This window comes from Epinephelus moara, chromosome 8 (assembly GCF_006386435.1).
Source record: "Epinephelus moara isolate mb chromosome 8, YSFRI_EMoa_1.0, whole genome shotgun sequence".
Classification (NCBI taxonomy): Eukaryota; Metazoa; Chordata; class Actinopteri; order Perciformes; family Serranidae; genus Epinephelus; species Epinephelus moara.
In genome coordinates this window covers 2787674-2807853 of record NC_065513.1, presented here as the reverse complement: position 1 = coordinate 2807853, position 20180 = coordinate 2787674, and the positions used below count along the sequence as shown (strand labels likewise).

The 20180-nt window shown below is 42.2% G+C and overlaps 1 protein-coding gene across 2 annotated transcripts in view; it reads right to left on the bottom strand.

Moving 5' to 3' along the window:
• Positions 1-229: 229 nt before the first annotated feature.
• Positions 230-20180, bottom strand: part of LOC126393894 (protein crumbs homolog 1-like) — a 129480-nt gene continuing 109529 nt past the window's right edge. For both annotated transcript variants that reach the window (XM_050050304.1, XM_050050303.1), the window contains exons 10-13: positions 18341-19202; positions 9886-10002; positions 9616-9742; positions 230-8089 (exon numbers count right to left, since the gene is read on the bottom strand). In XM_050050304.1, coding sequence (XP_049906261.1) covers positions 7868-8089; positions 9616-9742; positions 9886-10002; positions 18341-19202 — 1328 coding nt within the window. In that variant the 3' untranslated portion in view covers positions 230-7867. The remainder of the gene's footprint in view (positions 8090-9615; positions 9743-9885; positions 10003-18340; positions 19203-20180) is intronic.

Genomic DNA, 20180 nt, shown 5'->3' with positions numbered 1-20180 from the left:
ATTTTGGAGATGCATGAACATATGAGATGCTGACATGTCACATACGATTTGGCATGAGGGACAATTTAGGAGGTGGATTCTAAACTGCACATACAAGAGGATTTTTGTCATTCCATTTATCTCTTATGGGGACACCAGTTTTTTTTGTACCTTGTTTAAGTGTGTATACAATCTTTTTTACTTTACTGTTGGTAATGGGAAAACAAAGTAAAACATTAAAAAAAAACAGTTTTTACAAAATGAAATGTTTTATTTTTCCTTGAACACTGTTTAAGACACATTTCATACATGCCAATTTTGATTCCAATTAAAGCCATTTTCCACTAAATGCAAAACATTTCCATAAACAAAATCCTCCTCATATAGACAAGTGTTCTGAGTACAAAAAAACAGACACTAACTTAAAAAAACAACAACAGGTATCTAGTAAGTGAATTGCAGTATAAGTCCTGGGTTGACCCATTGGTGTCACTCACAAAATGGATCCTGTTTACTGGAATAGAACTCCTGATGTCTGGTCTACAGTGTGCTGTACACGGTACAGCTTTAGTAAAAACATCTCCAATGTAAAATCACTACCGTTCTGCACATAGCTGGGATACCTATCCATCCTGTACTGTATATGTTCTGTTGTTAAGTCACATCACTGTATAATACTGCAAGTCTTTACAAAACTGTAATGCTTTTGACATTTGAATGTTTGAGCAGAGCTGCTACCCTGTATACTTCTCTCAGTGAGGTCTCTGTCTGTGCCCTTCCTTTGGATCCTTCTAAACACTACACAAAGGCTTTCATCTGTCTGAATAAGTAACATAAAAACAGACCACAGGATTCTTGTTTCATGAATGCAGGAGAACGTAAAGGCACATACTGTCATCTCATCATGCACACACCCCTATGTTCCCTGCAGTTATTTTAAAGGAGCATTAAGTGATTTCTGAACTTTATCAAACCCTACAGGTAGTCAGTAGCATGACAACCCTGCATCCTCATACTCATAAAGTCATACATACTCATACATATCAGGGTATTAAGAATTCCTGACAGTATGATTTTCAATACCATCAAAAATACAGATGCTCCTCTATCTATTAAACTCATTGTATGTACTGCACATGATGGGCCATCAGAAGTCAGTCTCTAGCCTCCACTGGTGGCACAGGCCAACCTGTTCTCATCCCAACTTGTTAAATATCACTACCTTGTCAGTGCCGTTCAGGTCTATACAATAGGTGTCCTCCTACATTTGTTGTTGACATTGCAGGATGGCATGTCATTTTTTAAAATGCATTATGCCTTTTCTAAATATACTTCCATTTTCAGTTTCTAATCGTTAGATGCATACAGTTTCAAAATAATCTTACAATGACTGTAAAACACCTCATATTTTTGTTTATTTCCTTGTACAACAAAAGCACAAGGTTAGGTTTAGAAAGAAACATCATGGTTTGGATCTACATTCACATGGTAAGCGAACAGGGGAACTGCCCATTGGTCCGACAGCCCATTAGTCTGACATCCCATTGTTCCGACCATATTAAACCCATTGTTCCGAAGTCCCGTTGTTCCGAAATCATCATGATGCCCTGTGGTTAAGGTCTGGTTAGGTTTAGGCACAAAAACCACTTGGTTAGGGTCAGGAAAAGATCATGGTGTGGGTTAAAATGAAAAAGAAAGTGACAAACACATAAGCCGTGAGCCTGCTTCGCCTCAAGCCTTTCCCAGCTGACCCAGAGCCGGTTGCGGCGCACCATCAAGACAGAAATACGCCCGCCGGGAGCCGTTCAGCACCGCGGACCGTCGGACTAATGGGATGTCGGACCAATGACATGGACCCAGCGAACAGCAGGCTCCTGGGTGGAAGTCTGGGGTTTTTTGGACCCATCCAATACTCATGCTGCCCACCCCATAGGGATCTTTCAGCTCCTTATACTACTTTGTTACTGGCACTGTTTCAAGCTGACACCATCCAGTGGCGTATCATACCACTGCGACAGGTGCTGTCTGGCCACGTCATTAACTGACGCTGCCTGTACTTGTGTAGTACTGCTGTGACAGGTGCTGTCTGGCAGGCCAGCAGTGTATCATACTGCCCCGAAAGGTGGCTTTTGGTGTCGGTGTCTGACACCAAAATCACTGACCAAGCAGAAGTATTTGATGAGTTGGGAATGAGAAGTTGAAATGACAGACACTGTGACTCCGAGTGATGGGAATAACATTTCCAGACTGTGGAATCTGGCCTGCAACAGTAGAGAGAGACCATATGGAAAAGCAACATATTTTCACATCTAACTCTGTGAATTGGGGATTTATTTTGACCAAACCAGATTTACTGAATGTTGGAACAGCGGACTAACTAACTAGACAACTACTAAGACTAACTGAGGCAGTTTTGGTAAGTTTTATTTTGTTTCTGTCCAGTTTGAATGAAATGTGTTTTAGGATGAGTTAACACTAGTCTCATTTCAGAGAAAAAGAGAAACTTGAATTCAGAAGGTTGTTTTTCTGTTAAATAAGGAATATATATGTAACAATATTAACTTTCTCATCATTTAGTGAGTTTGTATTGTTTATTACTAGCATGGCTTTCAGAAGGCAGCAAACTCGGCAGGTGGGAGGCTGAAGGTGAGATGGATGTTGCGTAGCATGCTAATACTGTCATATACTATGTACCTCAGTGAAATTTCAGGAAGGTATCAAGGTATGAAAAAAAAGGTACTGCCATAGCCTATTTGGGAAGGCTTTCATTTTATTGCCACTGGACTTGGATTAGTGCCAATATGTCATAATCACAGTGAGAGAAAATATTTAGACACAGTCCAACAGGGACACTGTGTCTTTTTTTTCTTTTCAAAAATGTATTGATGCATGTCCAGGGAGGGTTTCCATGGGTCCATTTTGGAAGGCCTCTAGTGTAGAGACTTGGAGCCCAGGTCTGATGCTGAGGCTCGTCATATTATTATCAGCTCAGAAAGATGAGGTTATTTATTTATTTTACCATATTTCTTAACTATTTACACCTTGATAATATATACATACAATTCATGGCCAGAAGTATGTGGACATCATTACACCTATACCTAACTGCTAAAAAATCTCATTCAAAAACCATGGGCATGGATGTGCTGCTTTAACAGCCGGTCAGTGTTCCAGTTCATCCCAAAGGTGTCAGATGGGGTTAAGGTCAGGGCTCTTTGCAGGCCATTTACGTTCCTTCACCCCAAATTGGGAAAATAATTTCTTTCTGGAGCTAACTGTGTGAACTTAGGCATGTAAATGGTAAAAGCTAAATTAACCTGCACTTGTATAATGCCTTTCTAGTCTTCTGACCACTCAAAGCACTTTAACACTACATGTCACATGCACCTTACCTGGTAAGGTGCTACCTGCTACCCAGCTTAAACATTCATTATGCATTCACACACTGACTGGAAGCAAGCTGGGGTTCAGTATCTTGCCAAAGGATACTTTGACATGCAGACTGGAGGAGCTGGGGATTGAATTGCCAAACTTCCGATTGAAGGTTGACCTGCACTACCCTCTGAGCCACAGGGGATTCATATATCCCAAACAGAAACTACTGCAGCATTAAGAATTCCCTTTATTAGAAATCAGGCGCTTGGACCAAACACTGAAAAACAGGGGTGTCCATATACAGTACCTTCGGCCATAAACATATTCAGCTACATTTGACCAATATTGGGTCAGTTGTACTCGATCAGATACAAGAAAGTCAAACTAAACTTTACAAACTATAAAGTAATTGTTACTGGTCATTGACACCAATGCTACCTACAACTCCACAGATCATGATGAAAGTCATACATATTACCCCTTTAAAGTTACATTTAATACTACATTCATTGGTAATGACCAGTGTCTCTCTAATTCATTTTCACCTGTGACTTGCATGTCACTTATCTGTTACCATAAAACCGCTACAGTTTGTCAGTCTGGGTTATCAGCACCTTTAGTTACCTGTAAAAGCATCCTGGTTAAGTGGTTTCATAAAGTTAGCAACAGTGCTGAGTACAGAGTGAAAGGCAAATGAGCAGTGGGACCTTCTGGAGTATAAATGTGAGTACACTGGCATCAAAGTATAATGATAAGTATATGTGGAACATTACCCTAAAGTTAGAACACAGGTTTGTCTGAAGCCATTCTGTGAGATTATAGAAAGGAAATACAACTTGACAATGTTTTATCGATATGACAAAAAGTGAAAATCTGGGAAGATACACTTTTTTGCTCTCTGTCTGACAATCAGACAAAAAGATGGATATCAGTCTCATGTCTGTGTGTTTAATAGGAAGTTGGGGTTAGGGTGTGGTTAGCCTAGCCTAGTATAAAGACTGGAAGCAAAGGAAAACAGCTCACCCTGCTCCTTCCAAAGTGAAAAATATGATATGGCTATGAACACCTTCAAAGTTCACTAATTAAGACATTGTTTCTTTTTTGTTTTATCTGTACATGAACAGAAGTGGAAAAAAGAGTTTTGGGATTTGGTGCTTGAACTATTTAATGGCAAACAACAATCAGTCCATCCATCCAGTGTTCTGTGCAGTGTCACTAGCGTGCATGAGTTAGCAGCAACAATCTGTGACGTTTTGGCCTCTGTACTGGCATCATCATACAAAACCTGGCTACCTCACTGTGCAATGTGCACAATCACTGCCTCTAGCTGTTTGCCAATAAGCAGTTCCAGTTCTCACCCTACAATTATCAGCTGTCATTTTTACATTTTTGTATGGATCACTGTTTCTGCAAGGAATTTAAAAAAAATGAGATATGACGTGTTAATTAGTGAGCACTCAGGTTGTTGATGGGAATATTTTTGAACTTTGGATAGAGAAAAGCTAGTTGGTCTCCCCCCTAAGTATTTATGCTTAGCTAAGCTAATTTCTCCAGCTCCAGACTTTTATCCTTTCATCTCACTCTGGGAAAGAAACTGAATGAGTGGAATTCTGAAATTGTCGAACTGTTCCTTTAAAGGTCAAGTGTGTAAGATTTAGTAGCATCTAGCAGTGAGTTGCAGAGTTGCAGAATGCAACCCACCAAAACCTCTCCTGTGTGCCATGCTTTTAGAAGAACTACAATGACTGACGCAAAAATGTGAATAGCGCTATTTAGAGCCAGTGTTTGGTTTGTCCATTCTGGGCTACTGTAGAAACAACATGGCGGACTTCATGGAAGAAGACCTGCTACCTATGTAAATATAAACTGCTCATTATAAGGTAAAGAAACCCAACACATTCTCACTCTGGCCTCATCACATATTGACATTTGGTCATGGACTTCGAGATATGACATGCAAGGTACCCTGGGTGCGTGGGTTGTTGATGTTCTGGGACACTGTGTCAACTTTAGCCTGTTACATGCATTGTCTGTTTTCAAAATACACTTCTGTTTTCACAGGAAATGTACAGTTTTCATACAGTGTCTTTCAAAACAAACGTACTCCATCGGTACAACACCACAGACTGATGTTTTTTTCTTCAGCAACAAACACACATGGTTACATTTAGCCAACACACGCACATGGTTGGGTTTAGGCAACAAAAGAACAGGGTTTGGCTTTACAATCTTAGGGGAAACACCAGCAAACACCAGCCTCCCAGGTGAAAGTCGGTGGTTACTGGACCCATTCACCACCTCTCCCACCCACCCTAGTTGAACTTTACCGTGTAACTTTTGTTGCTGTCCCGCTGTGTTTCCCCCTGATGCCGCCAGCCTCTGTTAAACAATAACAGCGACCGTATCATGTCGATGTGAAAGGGTGGCTTATTTCGTTGGTGTCTGACGTGGGAGGTCACTGACCAAGCGCCAGTATTCGACGACTTCCGAGTGAGACCAGGTTGGGAGAACACAACAATTTTTAGTTTCAGGTGATTATACACTTATGAAAACACAGTTATGAAACATATATTCTATTTATGCCAATATATCCCACTAAATCCTACACACAGTACCTACAATACATTCTTTGAAAAAAACTCTTCTGACATCTGAAGTATTTCTGTCCACAAAAACTAATATGACACCTTAGACCTCAGCAATAAGACACCTACAATAAATACTATTCCTCTTGAAAACATAACAAAAAAGGAAAATACAGTGACCTGAACTTTTGCAGCACATTATACACAACACACAGACATGGCTGAAATACTCACAGCATACTTGCACAGTGACAAAGAAGGGGCAGAGTGGTTTAGACTTTGACAACGTAATACAGCAAATAGTTAGATAACAGTGTTTGACTCCTGCAGAGGTTCCAGTGATGTCCATCAATATGTCCTCATATAAAGGTATATATGATATCCTATGAATTAGGACCCCACAAATGACATTACGTCCTTAACATTAACTTACATAAAAAATGTAAAATTACATTGGTTATGTTTAGGAAAAGAAACATGATGAGGACATACCTTAAAATAACTCAAAGTTGACTCAAAGCTTACACAGTCCCTGGGAGGGAAAGTCCAGTGTTTTGTAACTCACCCACCATCCCAACCTGCCTCTTAACTGGACCGGTCCAGACAGTTTCCTTCTTTACTCCTGTCAGAGCATTGCTCATGTGATCACAGCCTTCCAAAATACATGAGTTATGCACGAGTTACTGCTCACCATTACGTGGGATATGTACGAATTTTGGTGCATTACTTTTCATTGGAATATGCACCAACAGTTCGTGAGAACAGCCTGTGCCCATCCGCACATTCAGTTCTGGGGTCATGTTTCATTGTATGATCTTTCTGCATTTTTTCATTCACACACCACAGCAGATTAAATAAAATGAAATTAGCCTACTAAGTAATTGAATGCATAAAACCCTAAAGATACATGATGGAAGAGTACTGCCTTTCACTTAAGAATGCTCCTTTGACATGGGACAAGAATTATTCTAAATATATAAAGCACCTTAAATTACCAGTGATCAAGGAAATTTTGTGCAAATTCAAAATTTCTGATTCAGCAAAGGAAATGATGAGTTTGAATTGAAAATACATTCCTTCTTCAACTGATATTGCAAATGCTGCTTCCAATTTTTAAGACTGATAAAAAAGAGATTTACTCTAGAAGGAGAGGGGGAAAAAAGCAGAAATCAGGCATTAAAAACCATTATGGCAAAAGAGTCATGCAGGATTAGCAATACCAAGGGACCTCTAACAAGATAAAGTCAGGATTTGAAACTAGTGCCTGTTTCTAAAAAATCTCACTATAAGACAGACATCCCCTTGCAAATGCAATGTAATGCTACTATAAGGAGTATGTAGATGATGAAAGGGTACCCCTGATTATATTATGCAATTTATACCCATGCAAATTAAACTCCCTCTACACATGCCTCTTTCTACTATCATGCAAAACAGAATCTGCAGTGGAATCTGCAGAGGAAGGTTTTGAATATTTTGCTTTGCTAAACCATAAATGATGAATTACTTGCTCTTGCTCTTATGTGAGCGTATGGAGGGTGTCAATGTGAATACATTCCTTAATATCCACAGGTGTGGGTGCTTTTCTTTAGTACATGTGGTCCTCACATGACTTTAGTCCTATGGGTATCAAGCTTGAGATTGTCCTCAAGACTTTTCCTCCTGAGGCCATCCAGGTACACCCTCTACAACAGGACAGGCTGAGTAATAAGGAAGCAGTGTCAGCCTCTGGTCTTAACTTGTCCATCTGTGAGACTTCAACGTCAGTAGTTTTCCCAAGTGGAGGATCAGTCGTAGATTTATCCTCCATCACTTCCTCGAAAGACAGAAGGGCTCTTCAGTGTGACACTGCAGAGCATCTGTTCTCTCTGCCCTTTACATAGGCCTACATCCACTAGATGTGAGGTTGTGACGCAGGGCTGCAGGCCTTAGATCAGCCTCTCCTCTGGGGGTACTTTAAGGACGCTACCCATCTCTAGCCTGGCGCCAGCTACCTCCTGTGAGCTGGGGCTGTATGTGCCCTCTGACTGACGCTTCTTCCGTGCTGTCATGATGAGGCAAAACACGACCACGATGGCCAGTAACACACACAGTGTGGTCAGGGGAATGGTCACCACCAGCCAGGGGACTCGCTCCTTATATTCCTCTTTCTGCATAAGGACAGGACATTGTGTCATGAATAGGTAGCCATACCTTCTTTAGTACCATTTTCAATAGGGCATAGCTCTAACTAATAGGTTTATCAGTGGTTAATAAATCATTTGTTCATGTTTTAAAGATCAGTTATACGAAATTAGGTTTGCCTGGTTTATTCTCCTCCAGCATGACAGTTGCCCTGTCTGTAGAGAATGCGGACAAAAATCAATTTATTAACAATTGAACTAATTTTGCAATGAGTCATTATGTCTGCAGATATAATGGGAATATGTTGCTGATAAAATCACTTTCAGTCTAGATGCTCTGCTGTACTGACAAAAAGGCAGAGGTCAACAAATTCATAGTAGTGGTCCTCCTGATGACCAATCTGAACAAATAACACTGGAAAAAAATGGTTTGTTTTAAATTTCTTCACAGTGTTTTATTAGTATTTGCTGTTATAATAACACTTTTCATTAATTAAACAAATATTCTAAACAATCACCTGTAGCTATACAATACCATGACTTTATTTTAGTGACTTTCGGTTATCAGTTATAATTAAAAAGTTTACATGATTCCCTGATGTGTTTAAAATTATACAACCTTTAGTGCTATTTTAGTCATCCTGACATGTTTCCAATTTGGAAAGGTCTACACTGGACTGGGACATAACATTATGGGAGAAACGGTTAGTAATGCTGTTTTGTTGGCCCTTTATGTTTAACATTTTTCAGGCCAAGGACCCCTTAGTTCAAAGAAAGATGGAGCAGGAAACCCCTACTATGAATTGAGTTGCATGTGGGATAGTTCTCTAAATATTTTTTGGTCTTCTTTCGATTACGCTTGCCTGTAACTGCAAAGTCAGCAGCAGTTCTTAGCATGGCTAAGCGCAATTGATTCACCCTCTGTACTTTTTGCTAGTGGTTTCTGAGGTGGATGGTGTGTCAGAATCTCTTGCTCAAAAAGGTTACAAAACGATCCATTGTGTCCCACAAGAATGTCCGTACACTTGGAATAATAATACAGCTAAATGGCCAAAATGTTTCAATAGCACATAAATGTTTGCTAACTAGTTCACCTCGCTGAACGGTGATTTAGTTTTAGCTAGCTCACGATTGCCCAAAGATTCATGGGTAACAGTTGGCCTATCATTAATGTTATAAACTCTGAACCAAATTATGCAATATTTAATATGCAGTAGACTCCTCACTGTTTAACTTGCTTGTGAAACCTGCCACCTCTTAGCCTTCACAAGAGCATCAATATTAGGCGTGAAAAGTCAACCAGTATGCCGGCTTGGACCCTTTGTTGGGCCAATTCTGGCGCGTAGGCCATATGTTTGACACCCCTGTTTAAAACCATACTGTCATGTGCTGTTTCTCTGTGTTTTTCCTATTTTTTGATCACGGCTTCTGTGGCAGCTCAAGGCTTCTTAAATTTCAGCCATGAGTATTAAATCCATCAGTCAGATGCAGGTTCTCATTTAGCTCGTGTGCTGTGAAAAGGAATTAACTCAAAGCCAGTGTCTGTCACTCACATTTCTCTCACACAGTGTGCCACTGAATCCCGGCACACACACACACTGGAAATGGTTGAGTCTGTCCAGACAGGTGGCACCGTTGCGACAAGGGCTGGACTCACACTCGTCTATTTCTGTCTCACACCTGAAACACATCAGAAGGGTTTTAACACAACACTGGATGACAGAGTAGCGGCTCTCCTGACCTTCACACTTGGATGTGGTCCAGACACACTTTCCCCTGAGCAGCAGGTGTGTGGTGAGGAATGTTGAGTGTGCTGGTCTCACCTGGCACCTGTGTATCCCGGCTTGCAGGTGCAGTTGCCTCCAGAGTCACCTCCAATACAAACCCCTCCATTAAGACACTCCGTGTTTTCATCACACGCCACAGGAGGGAAACGCCACCTATTGGACACACACACATATACACATTACACTCTTGTATATAATATTGTACTTATACACATGGACACATTATGAGACGGACACATTATGAGACAATGGGTCTCTGGGCACAGACATGCAGAGGGCCCTACTATGTCTACTACACAAGAACAAGAGGAACAAACTTTGTGGTGGAATTGCCTCTTTTTTTTCCGTTTTGCATCTCTTAGTAGTTGGATTGTGTTTTAAAGGTAATTTTGTGGCTTTTTTGGTTGTTTTATGTCTCTTTGAGGTTGTTTTGTATCTGTGGTAATTTTGTGTCTTGCTGTCATTTTTATTTTTTTATTTATTTAACCCATTTTTAACCAGGTTAGTCCCATTGAGATCAGTGATTTCTTTTTCAAGGGAGACCTGGCCAAGACAGCTACAATATTTTCTCTGCCCTTTTTATGCCGGATGTCCAAATTGTAGTTTTGTACTACGTTGGCCCAACGCATTAGCCTCTGGTTGCTGTTGTACATGCGATGTAAGAAAACCAAAGGGTTATTGTCAGTGTAAACAACACACCTCAAAATGCTGTAAAGCTCACAAACTCACACTTACTGAGGTTCAACATCAGTGAGGCATTTTCAAAGTGCTGGAAAACAGTATGGAGAGTGTTCATGTGACTCTCCCAGTCAGGTGAATACACAACAACACAGGCCTCCTGACGTGCTGACGTATTGCGGTAAGCGAGTTGTGTCATTTCCGGTGTTTCTGTGACAGCGTCTCTGTACTGTTCTAGTGAATTCTACTAGCCTGCTTTCTGCTTTCTCACTTAAGTTGCTTTAACATCTACTTCAAATCTTTACCCACACTAGTTCTCTTTAAGCACTTATAGCTCTCCTCCTTTTTACGACTTCCCTGCTAATCTCTTAGCTGTTGTTTGCATGTTAGCCTACTAGCCTTGGTAGCTACATTAGCTTTACAGTTAGCGATGGCTTCTCCCTCTGCTCTTTCTTGCTCAGTGTGCCAGATGTTCAGCTATGCCTCTGCCTCCTTTAGCGACAGTGGTAATTGTAACAAGTGTTGCTTATTTGCTGCGTTGGAGGCGAGGCTTAGTGCACCATGGAAAACCATTCAGTAGCTGCGGTAGTTAGCCAGCCCCCTGTAGCCGGTACGTAGCTGCGGTAGTTAGCCAGCCCCCTGTAGCCGGTACGGAGCCACATAGCATAGCCTCCGCTAGCAGTCCTCCAGTAACGCCCGTGCAGCCGGGAGGTTGGGTAACCGTTCGCCAGAGGCATAGCTCCAAGCCGAAGCTCACGGCTCACCACCAGCCTGTTCACGTTTCCAACCGCTTTTCCCCACTCAGCGAAACACCCGCTGAGGATAAAACTCTGGTTATTGGCAGCTCTATTCTGAGGAACGTGAAGTTAGCAACACCAGCGCCCATAGTCAAATGTATCCCTGGGGCCAGAGCGGGTGACACTGAATCAAATTTAAAACTGCTGGCTAAAGCTAAACGTAGATTCAGTAAGATTGTTATTGACGTCGGCGCCAATGACACCCGGTTACGCCAATCGGAGGTCACTAAAATTAATATTGCCTCGGTGTGTGAATATGCAAAAACGATGTCAGACTCCGTAGTTTTCTCTGGACCCCTCCCAAATCTGTGCAGTGATGACATGTTTAGCCGCATGTCATCATTTAATCACTGGCTGTCCAGGTGGTGTCCAGCAAACAATGTGGGTTTGGTTAATCATTGGCAAACTTTCTGGGGAAAACCTGGTCTTATTAGGAGAGGCAAACTTTCTGGGGAAAACCTGGTCTTATTAGGAGAGACGGCATTCATCCCACTTTGGATGGAGATGCTCTCATTTCTAGGAACCTGGCAAATTTTATTAGTAATTCAAATCCCTGACAACCCAGAGTTGAGATCAGGACTCAAAGTCGCAGTCCTATACGCTTCTCTGAGATTCTAGTTCAGTTACCCAGCCATAGTTTTTATAGTTTTATACAAACGGTGTCTGTCCCCCAACTACCTAAATTATTTAAATCCAAAATTAAACAAAGAGGAGTTGTGCCTAACAACCTCATAAAAATTAAAACCTCTTCTGTGACAGAAAGACAAAACAGGAGAATTAAATGCGGACTGTTAAATATCAGGTCTCTATCGTCTAAAGCAGTGTTAGTAAACAAATTAATTAATCTCTCTCTCTCTCTCTCTCTCTCTCTGTCTTATGTGTCATATGGTTTACTGTTAATTTATTATGTTGATCTGTTCTGTACGACATCTATTGCTCGTCTGTCTGTCCTGGAAGAGGGATCCCTCCTCAGTTGCTTTTCCTGAGGTTTCTACCATTTTTTTTCCCCGTTAAAGGGGTTTTTTTGGGGAGTTTTTCCTTATCCGCTGTGAGGGTCCAAAGGACAGAGGGATGTATGCTGTAAAGCCCTGTGAGGCAAATTGTGATTTGTGATATTGGGCTTTATAAATAAAATTGATTGATTGATTGATCTAAATAGGCCTCACAGGTATCTATACCAGACAACACTGTCCACATGAGCCACTGAAAGGTGGCAGGGGCATTACACATGCCAAAGGTCATCACAGTATACTGAAGAAAATTGTCAGGTGTGACAAATGCAGAGATATCAGAGGCCATTCCTACCCTGTCAATGCAGTCCTCAACGCGTGGAAGAGGGAATGAGTCAGGCTTAGTTACACTGTTGACCTTTCGATAGTCTGTACAGAACCTAGGAGTCAAATCAACTTTCGGAACCAATAAACATGGCGAACTCCAAGAACTGTTACTGGGAAGTGCAAGACCATTGGCCAACAAGCATTCAACCTCCTTTTTTATCAACTCACACTTGACAGGATTTACACAGTAGGGATGCTGCTTGATAGGAGCGCTATCACCTACATCAATGTCATGCTGCAGTACATTTGTGCGAGTGGGTACATCTGAAAACAAAGCAAGATCACGTATCAGCTGAAGAACATCCTCCTTTTGAGAAGATAAGACAGATGAGTCTCTAGATTTTCCAACACTTGTGAGTTCTGGAGCCGAGCACCCAGGGCAGCCGTGTTTTCCTTGGCTAAACCATCATCACCAGGGCAAGTGGAAACAACTGAAACTGCAGCGACACAACTCAATTCCTTTGATGGACTTTGTCCCTCTTGAAACCGGACAGCATAAGACTTCAGCATATTAACATGACAAACACGAGACTTACGCTTCCTGTCTGGAGTACCAATGACATAATCTGTGTCACTCAGTCTCTTCTCAACCACATAAGGCCCAGCAAACCTGGCATGTAACACTGACCCAGGCATGGGCAGAAGAGCCAACACTAAGTCCCCAGGCTGAAAAAAACGCTGCACTGCATTTTTATCAAAGTGCTGTTTCATTTTAGACTGAGAGTTTTCCATAGCATGTTTGGCTATGTTGCGTGCATGATGGAGATGCTCTCGAAATGAACTCACATAGTCTAGCACATTGACATGAGATGGGAAATCTGCCATTAGCTGTTCCCGCAACAGTTTCAATGGCCCTCTGACGGTGTGGCCAAACACCAACTTGGCCGGGCTAAACCCCAATGACTCTTGCACAGTTTCACGGACTGCAAACAACAGAAAGGGAATGCCGTCATCCCACCCTGGACCATGTTCAAGACAGAACGTGCGTAACATAGATTTGAGGGTCTTATGGAACCTCTCGAGAGCTCCTTGGCTCTCAGGATGATAAGCACTAGAAACCTGATGCTTCACAGCCAGAACCTCTAGCACCTGGTTGAAAACTTTGGACATAAAGTTACTCCCTTGATCTGTTTGAATAATTTTGGGCAAGCCAAAAGTAGTGCAATATTTCACAAGCTCCCTGAGGCCTTAGCCTTAAGAGAGCGCAGAGGTATTACCTCCGGGTAGCGAGTGGTGGCACACATGATGGTCAAAAGGTACTGATGACCAGATTTTGACTTTGGTAGGGGCCCAACACAATCTACAATAAGCCTCTCAAATGGCTCTCCTACTATAGGAATGGGCTGTAGGGGCGCTGGAGGAATCACCTGGTTAGGTTTGCCTGCTAACTGACATACATGGCAGGCGCGACAATACTCTGCAACAGCAGCCTTTAGACCAGGCCAAAAGAAGTGCTTTAAAGAAGCAACAGACAGCATTTTTGCCTATATATATCATTATGAAAATAATGTGGGTTGCACAGGGTAGTATACACAGTAAAATCAGACTATCAGCGTTTACATAGGTTACTTAATGGCTTTGCAATCTTTGCAATAAGCTTCTGCCACCGGGGACGAATTTTCGCGGAAAAAAATCTGCTTTACGGCAGGAAATGTGTCAAACTGGTCGGTCAGCCAATCAGGGACTGGAGCTGGTCCTTATGAGGAACTGGCCGGGGCATGAGATAGGGTCATGAGTCAGGAGCCCAATGGCAGACGGACAAAGTTTGGAGATAAGTGAAAAACGGCCTCCCAAAAGAAAACGAGCTAATCTGTCTGAGGAGGTGAGGATGCACAAAAAGGAGAGTGATAAAAGAAGAGGAAAAACAAAAGTAAACCTCAGTCAGGCATTCAAGAGATGGAGGGAGCTCCATGACCTAAACCTCAGTCAGGCATTCAAGAGATGGAGGGAGCTCCATGACCAAAGAGGCTTCAACACCGGTGTCCAGCTAGCTTCCTTTCTAATGGATCAGTAAGTCACATGGCTAAATGTTAGCTAGCTGAGAGAGGACTATACTGTACTGGCTGCTAGTTAACTCCTAGCTGGCCAGCATCGCAAATCGCCGCAACCAGGGACCGGGTAGCGAGTGTTGGTCGGCTGACATCCTCGTTGCCATTCTACGGCAGCCCTCAGACAGTGTAATGTATAGTGAGCCGGTGACTGTTGAAAAATAACTCTGCTGCGCATCGGGGTTCCATTCCCCTGTTGGGAGTTATTTTTCAACAGTCACCGGCTCACTATACATTATCCCTTACGTGTCTACTGTTGTTTGTACTGATACTGTGCATATTGGTATAATTTACTGTGAGTTGTTTGTACTGGTACTGTGCATTCTGGTATAATTATTTGCATTACTATTTGTTTTTTTCTTCAGATAAATCTGATAATTGTTGCTCGGTCTCTTTACTCATTTATTCAGTATAGTGTCCACACACCTTCTCATTCTACATATACATAGAGGTATACTGGTGGCTTTACAGCCTACATTTTATTGATTATCTCTGATCCCCACGGTCAATTTGGTCTTTGCGACAGTGCGAGCAACACTGCTGACGCTAGGTGGCGCCAAGCTAAAAAAAAAAACGAATCCTATCTGTTGCCTCTTTAATATATGATTGTAAGTTTTGGTAACCCCTAAATGACCAGACATAGCATTATCATGAGCTAAGTTAAGTATCTGCAAACGGTAAACAGAGGGCACAATGACTTGGTAAGTAGTGCTCCAGTTAGACCCAGAAGAAGCAGTCCACTTATGCATAAGCACATCACCTTCCATATAGAAACCAACACGAACAGACAGCAACTCATTCTTTGGTTTAACAGCTGCAAAAGACTTGGCTAAAGAAGGATCAGCCCTCTGTGACCTTGCTAGCTCTACTCTACCTAGCTGTAGTGGAGTTTCAGCTGAAACACCAGGGTTAGACAATGTCAAATCAACAACTTTGAAGGCAGGGGATAAGTCATCCTGGTCATCTTCACAGTCAGACTTGACTGCATCAACAGCAACCAGCTCTGGTTCAGCTGTATCAGGAGGATCAGCCAAAAATGTTTCAGAGAGGTTGACAACATCAGCTTCTCAAGACTGTGCATGAGTCACAACACAAGCAGGGTAAATAAGAGGTTGCAGTGTTCTGTCACCAGGGTCAGGCTGTTCAGAAGGAACAGGGTTTTCTGTCACAATCAGTGGAGGGAACACCTTTCTGCCTGCAAGGTCATTACCTAAAATGAGGCTAACCCCCTCAACTGGAATGCAGGGACGCAAACCCACTGACACAATCCCTGTGACCAAACCACACTTTAAATACACAGAATGCAGGGGTGCCCTGACATAGGACATTTCACAACCCAGTATCAACGCATCACCACCGAGGAAAGTCTCTTCACACAAAGGTAACACTCCTTTTAGCAGTATGGACTTGGATGCACCAGTATCCTGCAAAATACGAATCGGCACAGCAGGATCAGATTCGGACAGTGCTACAAAGCCATCAATGATAAATGGTTCAAAGCCGGAAGGTTCTTAACCATGTGAACAGCATTGTGGTGGCTTCTTGCAATAGAAACAAATCCTATCTGAAACTCCATTCTTAGAGCTTGAAATTTTCTTGGCAGAAGCATAGGGAGTGGAACTACCATTGGAAACCTTACTGGGAAAACAAGATCTCTGTGCAACTGTATGAGTCTTAACCTCAGGGTGAAACATACTCATCAGCCAATACAGCAGCGTCCTCTACAGTTTTTGCTCTCTGCTCACTTAAATAAGTGTAAACCACCTCTAGAACACAATTTTTGAGCTCTTCCAGAAGAATCAACTGCCGCAACTGCTCTTTTGTCTCCACTCTTTGAGAGGCGCACCAACGGTCAAACAAAATTTCTTTTTTCCCTGGCAAATTCCACATAGGTTTGCTTTTCACCTTTAAAGTAGCTATGAAAACGTTGCCTATAAGCTTCTGGCACAAGTTCATAGGCCCGCAATATAGCAGCTTTAACAGTATCATAGTCTGTACTTTTATCAAAAGTCAATGAAGAGTACACTGGTTGCCACTCGTTCAAAATGTGAAAAAATGTGAAAAATATTTCTCAACATCTTTTACATTGAAAGGAGGGACCATTTTTATATTTTTACCCACATCAAATTTGGAACTGTTAGAGGCAACAGAATTATCAGTAGCTTTACTCTCTACTTGAGCTTTTAACTCCATCTCCTTGAGCTCTCGCTCGTGCGCAAGTTTAAGTTTTTCGCGTTCCATGCTGCCTGAGCTGCTGCCTTTCCATTGCCTCAATCTCTAATTCTAGCTTCCTCAAATGCAGCTTTAACTCAAGCTCCCTCACCCTTAGGATTTTGTCCTTAGTAGCTTCATGTTCACACTGTTGCAACTCTTCCTGTTCTCCCTCAGAGAATGCAAAATCTTGCTGATCGGGCAACTCAAGTTTTTCAGAAAAAACACCCTGCTCAATCAGACCATCAATAATTTTTGTACGCAATTCCTGTTTTTTAAAATTGCCTTGAACATCAATATCATAGTGTTCTGCTACAGAATGAAGATCTTTTTTTGTGCAACGAAAGAGTTGCTGAGCGTCAGGGTCCTTAACAAACCTGTCCAGCTCAAATGCCATGATAGCACACACAAAAATGGATACTACTAGTACTATTCAATGAGCAACAAGATAGTAGCACACAGACATTTAACTCTGGCATGCTAACCATGAAATGGCATCTTCTATCACTTTGAATGCCACCAAAAATGTCTCCACTGAGACTCTAGCCTGATAAAGGGGCTCCCAAAAGCTGTACAAATAGTGACTATAAGCCACAAACGAATTACAGCCACCACACAAACATTAAAAAAAAAAACTGTCACACACTAAGTACAGCCAGTACTAAATACCCTCCAAAGTACCACACAACATGCAGACTGCAAAAGCAGAACTACACAACAAACAACTCACACTATCAAAAGTGAGTACAAGCCACAATGGCTGCTAAATTAGTAGCCACACACAAAAGGTACAAGGGCTAATCAACAAAAACTACTTTTTTTTGTTTTTGTTTTTTGAATGCTCAACACTATCCAAGTGCAGAACGCTGCAAGTGTGTGTTCCACCAATCAGCGCTCTTCAGCAAACATCCCCGCCCCTCAAGAATTCTGAGTAATCTGAAAAGTCCTACCCCCCTACTAGATACTTTTTTCATGGAAAGTCTGGGGTTGAGGGAAAGTTCAAAATCTGAGGTTTTTCAAAATCCTGGGTAATTGATAAAAGTTCCTGCGGTGGAAAGGGGGCTTATGTGGTTGTTTTGTGTCTCTTTGAGGGCATTTTGCATCTCTTTGTGATTGTGATTGTATTGGCATTCATCAAGTGGCCACAGACAAGATTTGTGTTTGTTGAATGTATAACTAGACAATTGTCTGTTGACACATTTGCCATATAATCTTCATAAGAACATATTATGTCCATTTTTTGTTGACAACTGGCTCCACTGTCTTCAAGTGGCAAAAAGTTAATAAATCAATGCACATTTAAGTAAAACCAGGTGTAGTCACTGTGGTGGAAGGTCACACATGAGAATTCTTGAGAATTTAACCAAAAGCTACAAAGCCTAAAATGTGCTGTAGAGAGTCAATAGAAGTCTGTACTTACTGGCAGCGTTTGCCAATGTAGCCAGGAGGACATGAACATGTGTGAACTCCCACTGTGTCCACACAGGTTCCTCCATTCACACAGCTGAACTCCAGGCAGTTATCCACCTCATCCTGACAGTCTTTACCTGTGTACCCAGGCTTGCAGTCACACTGGTAGTCTGCCAGAAGGTCTTTACATGTACCATAGACACATGGATCTGAAGAACACTCATTTATCTCCATCTCACACAGGTTCCCCTCCCATCCTGCACTGCAGCTGCAGTTAAACTCATTAAACTGGTCCTGACATACACCCTGATTGAGGCAGGGCTGGGAATCACAAATCGGTGCACCTTGGCATCCTATGATTGGCTCGTGCCCACCCAGTCTGGAGAAGCGGCTCATCTGAGGGGCATCTGGAACATTTACGAGTGGCAGGTAGACTCCACCTACTCTCACCTCCCCTAAGCATCCAGTGTATTTCTCAGCCAGCCATATTTTGGTGTCACTGAGGAAGCTGAGGTTGCCGCCAACGCTGAAGCTGCCACCAACTCTCTGTCCATCTACAGTGAGGCGCCAGCGGGACGCTAACTGTGTGGGATCGACCATGGTAAGCTGAATGTGATGCCACCCTCCGTCTGCAATGGCCCTGTCACTTGTGAAGGCCAGCAGCTCTGCACTCGTCCCGCTGTCCATTTTGACCAGCAGGGAGGAGTTGAGCAGACCCAGGCAGAAGACCTCGGCTTTGCTTTCAGCACGCAACAAGATCCCATTCTCATCCCGTGTCCGTAAATCCATGGTGATGTTGGTTACAGGGCTCAGAAAGGAGTTGTTGGCAACATACTGTAGAGCATTGTCCTGAAAAATGGCCTCAGTTAAACCTGTGGAAAAAGAAGATAATGTGAGCAGTTTTGAAAAGTTACTGGTATTTTTTTGGACTTGTCAAAGGCCTTTGACACAGTCAATCACAATATACTTATTACAAAATTACATAAATATGGTTTTCAAGGTGTTGCTTTGAAATGGCTGCTTAATTATTTAAAGGACAGAGAACATTATGTATCATTTAACAGGCATTCTTCACATAGAGCGAAGATACTTTGTGGTGTTCCCCAAGGCTCTATCCTTGGACCTCTCTTGTTCTTGATTTATATCAATGATTTGCCAATGTTTTGCAATTTTTTTTTTACCTCTTTTATTTGCTGATGACACATACCTGGTTGCATCACATAAAAATGTTGATATTCTGTTTCGAGAAGCTAATGAGGAATTATCATCTATTTCAAATTGGTTTTGTATGAACAAACTCTCTCTTAAAGGACAACTTCAGTATTTTTCAACCTGGGCTCTATTTCCCCATGTGTATGTGTGCGTATGATTCATGGGTACCACTCTTTCTAAAATTGGTTCAGTATTGAGCCGCGAAACAAGCTAAAACGGTAATGGGGGCAAATGCGTCCCGTATAATAGTGCTTTTTTTCGCCACTGACCGGTTCAGATCGCCAGTGCTATCTCTGTAGATAGCATATTGTAGCGGCCCTGGGCAGTGGTGACTGTGAATGAGTGGAGTCAGCTGTCAGTCAGTGTTGGAGCAGAGAGGCGGAGGGCGTCCCCGCTCGGTATTGTAAATGAGTATGTGTGTGTGAAGTGTGTGTTTTTTTTCGCCACTGACCAGTTCAGATCGCCAGTGCTATCTCTGTAAATAGCATGCTAACTTAACCTTTCCCTTACCTCTGGGTTGTGTGATGTCACGAGCTTTGCTCCACTGTGTCTGTAGCTCTCTCTACTCGTAGGACAGCTGTTTTCTTGAGGAAGAGGTGTTTCGGGATTGGATGTCTTCTCTTCTTCGGCTGGCAGTA